A 3,664-nucleotide genomic window follows, 5' to 3' on the forward strand; every position below is an offset into this window, starting at 1 on the left:
AAGGCTCTCGGCCGCGAGTTCGTGCACGCGCGATTGCTGCGCGCTGGCCTCTCCTGGAGCGCGCCCGAGCGCGCCGCGCCGGTCCCCGGCGGCCGCCTGGCGGAGGTGTGCGCCGTGCTGCTGCGCCTGGGTGAGTGTGGGCTCCGGCCGGCCGGCCGGCGGGGTCCCCAGGCTGCCCCTTCCAGCCGGTCGGGCGGACACGAGCGGCTCGGGTACAGCTGTCCTTGCACTGGCAGCCCACCGGGTAGCCGGGCTTCTGTCTTCCCTCCGGGGCAGGGAGGGGACTGGTCCTGGTGCCCTGAGGGATCTATCGCGCAAGGCGGGCGGGGTTCCCTCCAGCACCCACCTCTCCTAGCTCCCCCGTCAGCTGGCCTGTGCACCCGCCAGACCTACTGTCTGCCTGCTGAGCCCAGATTGCACACATCCTGGCCATAAAGAATAGAAAACTCCAGGAGGAATGATGTTTTCGTGGCTAAATTTCCAGAGTGACCCTTGTACTCAGCTGGGCACAAAAATCCTTTGTCGGACCACGTGTCCTGATGTTTGTTTTGGAAAATAGGTCCTCACAGTTACTGGCTGCAGTCCTGTGTGGGCTGCTCTTTTCTCTGGGTTTGGAGGCCTCCCCGGGCTCCTGCGGAAATTAGTGCCCAGGAGACCAGAAACTGTGTGAGGCTGGGTAGCCGCGAACCCCGCCTGCACAGCTTGCTGTGTAGACATTGGTGGGGGGTTGATTCCAGGGTCATCGGGCTTAACTGTCTCCATCTTCTCCAAGGACCGCAGAGAGGGAGGGACCCTCTCAGCTGACTCATTCAACCCATCTCGCCATGGGGACGAAGGTTGCCCAGTTCTACACCGCCCGGCGTGACCTTCCACGTGGGGAGTGTGCACTCAGGGGGGCGTGGGGGCACACGCCCCCAATGGGTGGCTCTCCAGACAGAGTGGGTTGAGAGACTGGCCCAGGACCCTGGGTTGGAGGGAGCACCCCGTGGAAGGGGATGCCCGCCTCTTCTCAGGCTGGCCCTCGTGTTCTGTGGACCCTGGGGGCAAGGCTGTGTAGACTTGGTCTGCCCAGGAGTGTTGGCGTGGTGTGCAGCTGAGAGCTGCAGGAGGGTGGTGTCCCACCTGGGCCTTGGGGGAGGGGAGCATGTGGGATTTGAGGTTTCAGCCAAAGGTCCAGAGTGCCTGTGCTCCACTGAGGCCAGGGCTCAAACCGTTTCTTCCAGCTGGGCTGTAGGGACAAGCCTGGGCTGAACGTTCCAGAGGGCCCTGGAGAATTCGGTATCTCGGGCTGCTGAGAGGCCCCTGGAGTGGCCAGGAGGAGGTCCTTCCTTTGTCCTGGCCTGCCCTGCGGCCCTGCTGGCCCCCAGCTCCCCAGCCTTGCCTGGAACAGGGCCTCAGGCCAGGGTCCCTGTTGTTTGAACTTGTCTGGAAAGCCCCGCTGTGGGCTCCGCTAATCACTGTCCTTCCCGAACTGTGACCTCAGATCCAGGGAGCCTGGGATGCTTCCGGCCTGGACTGGGGGAGCAGAGTCCAGCCGAGTGCCCCACGCTGGCCCTCCGCAGGGCCAGGCCTCGGGGCCCTCCCCAGGCTGCTTTCACGGCCAGTCCCTGGGCTCAGCGTCTGCCAGGTGGCTGAGGGGACCCTGGAGGGAGGTAGCTTGGACCCCCAGTGTGCGGCCCTTGTGAGCTGCTCTACGTGAGCCCCCCGCCTCTTGTCACGGCCTGGAGCCGTCCCCATCCCCAGCACCCGCAGCCCCTCCCCGGCACAGACGCCCAGCTCTGGGAGCAGCAGCAAACAGGAAGAGGCGGGGGGCGCGCCCCCGCAGCTGGTCTCTTGGGGCCAGTCCCCAGTCGCCCCCCGGGTCTGTGCGTGGGAATGGCTGGCCAGGCCCGCCCTGGGAGTTTCCATGCCACCGCCCCCATGGCTCCACCAGCCTCAGTCCCGCTCTGGCTTCAGATCTTCCTGAATTGGACGGAGTGCAGCTGGCCCCACGGCCGACGCGTTGCCCTTATCACCGGGCCCTCCAGTGGGAAGCATTTCCCTGTTTGCTTTGGCTGGAGAAGTGGCCGGGCTGGGGGACACCCAGTGTGTGGGCCGTGAGGGGTTCTGGCACGTCCCTGCGGACATGGTGTAGACGGGGCCCTGTGAGGGCGTTCCTCCACTGATGGGCATCCCCGCCGGGCACCAGGAGCCCAGGCCTGCCGCCTCCGGGCAGCGGCTTGGTCTCTGGTTTCCTGAATGACGCTGGGCCTGGTGAGGCTGCCCCTCCCCGAGGCAGCCGCGGGCTCCCCACCTGTGTGGGGTCGCTGGCCCCCACCCTGCCCACGTTGGGGCTGGCCGCCTGCCCGGGCAGCTTGCTGTGTGCTGTGAGTCACCGAGCAGGCACGCCCGGGATTCCCGCCGCACCGGCCTAGCCGGCTCTGCCCTGGGGAGGAGGGGCGTGGCTGACTTCTCAGAGGGGCAGCCCACAGGCAGGTCTGGGGTGACTACCGCACCTCCCTGGCCTTGTCCCTGGGGACCCTGGGGGTGGTGTCAAGTGGGTGGGCATGGGACAGGTCGGAGGTCAGGGATCAGGCTGGGGTCAGGGCCCCCTCTGCGGCTGTGGGCTGGCCCCCTGGCCCGTGGGACCCCTCTGACCCACCCCTGGTCCCGCGCAGCGGACGAGCTGGAGCTGATCCGGCCCAGTGTCTACCGCAACGTGGCCCGCCAGCTGAACCTCTCCCTGCAGTCGGAGACCGTGGTGACCGACGCCTTCCTGGCTGTGGCGACCCAGATCTTTTCTGCAGGTGAGGCTTCGTGTCTAGGCCGGGGACCCACGGTGCCAGCGGGGCCTGGGGCCTGGGAGTTGTCGGGGCCGGGGCTGCAGCACAGGTGGGCTTGTCCGGGAACCTCCCTGGGTCCGAGGGCATGGGCCCCTCGTGGGGTTCTGGGGCTGCCTTGGCCAGAAGTCCTGGCTGGCGGTGTGTGTCAGGCTACCAGCTGGCGCTGCTGCTCGCTTGGGCTTCTCACAGTGCGGTGCCCACTCCCTGGCAGCTGGAGTGGGCGCTGCCAGGCTCCTGGAACCTGAAAAGTTGCGGGGTTGCTGCACCGGAGTCTGCTGGGCAGAGGCATGTTGCCAGCCGGCCCCCCATGGGAGTGGTGCTCTGCAGTGGGGGTGCCTCACCTGGCATCTGGCTGGCCCACAGCCCGTGGGTTCCTAGAGCCCCCCTGGGCCCCGGCGGCGGGCAGTGTGTATCCCTGTCACCTCCTTCCCTCACTTCCTCACCTGAGGGCACCTCCTGCTGCTCCTGTCCACACACCTGCCTCCAGGCTCACAGGAGACCCCCGGACTCGTCTCCAGGCCCCTCCTGTCCCCACGTCCCCTCCTGGGGAGCCCGTGGGCTCCCTGTGGCCCACCTGTGAGCGGGTGCCCAGCTCAGTGCACCCGCCTCGGTCCTGGGTTCTGGTATGGGGCAGGCGCCAGGCGTTGCTGGGCGTCCAGGAGCAGAGCCCCTCCCGGGACAGCACCTTCTCCTTGGCCGACCCGGCGTGCCCCCCGGCGCCCGGAGCTGCATTGGCCGGGGACCCTGAGGCATGGATGGTGGTCCCGGCCTCGGGGAGGGGTCCACGCGGGCCCACAGCTGAGTGCTCGGGGCTGCATCCCAGCTGGTGGATAGGTGTGAGT

The 3,664-nt window shown here is 67.6% G+C and overlaps 1 protein-coding gene across 1 annotated transcript in view; it reads left to right on the plus strand.

Moving 5' to 3' along the window:
- BOK (BCL2-related ovarian killer) overlaps positions 1-3,664 on the plus strand; it is a 12,251-nt gene that overhangs the window by 715 nt on the left and 7,872 nt on the right. The window contains exons 3-4 of the mRNA XM_010832894.1: positions 4-130; positions 2,658-2,786. Coding sequence (XP_010831196.1) covers positions 4-130; positions 2,658-2,786 — 256 coding nt within the window. The remainder of the gene's footprint in view (positions 1-3; positions 131-2,657; positions 2,787-3,664) is intronic.

Source organism: Bison bison, unplaced genomic scaffold (genome assembly GCF_000754665.1).
Source record: "Bison bison bison isolate TAMUID 2011002044 unplaced genomic scaffold, Bison_UMD1.0 scf7180017862692, whole genome shotgun sequence".
Taxonomy (NCBI): Eukaryota; Metazoa; Chordata; class Mammalia; order Artiodactyla; family Bovidae; genus Bison; species Bison bison.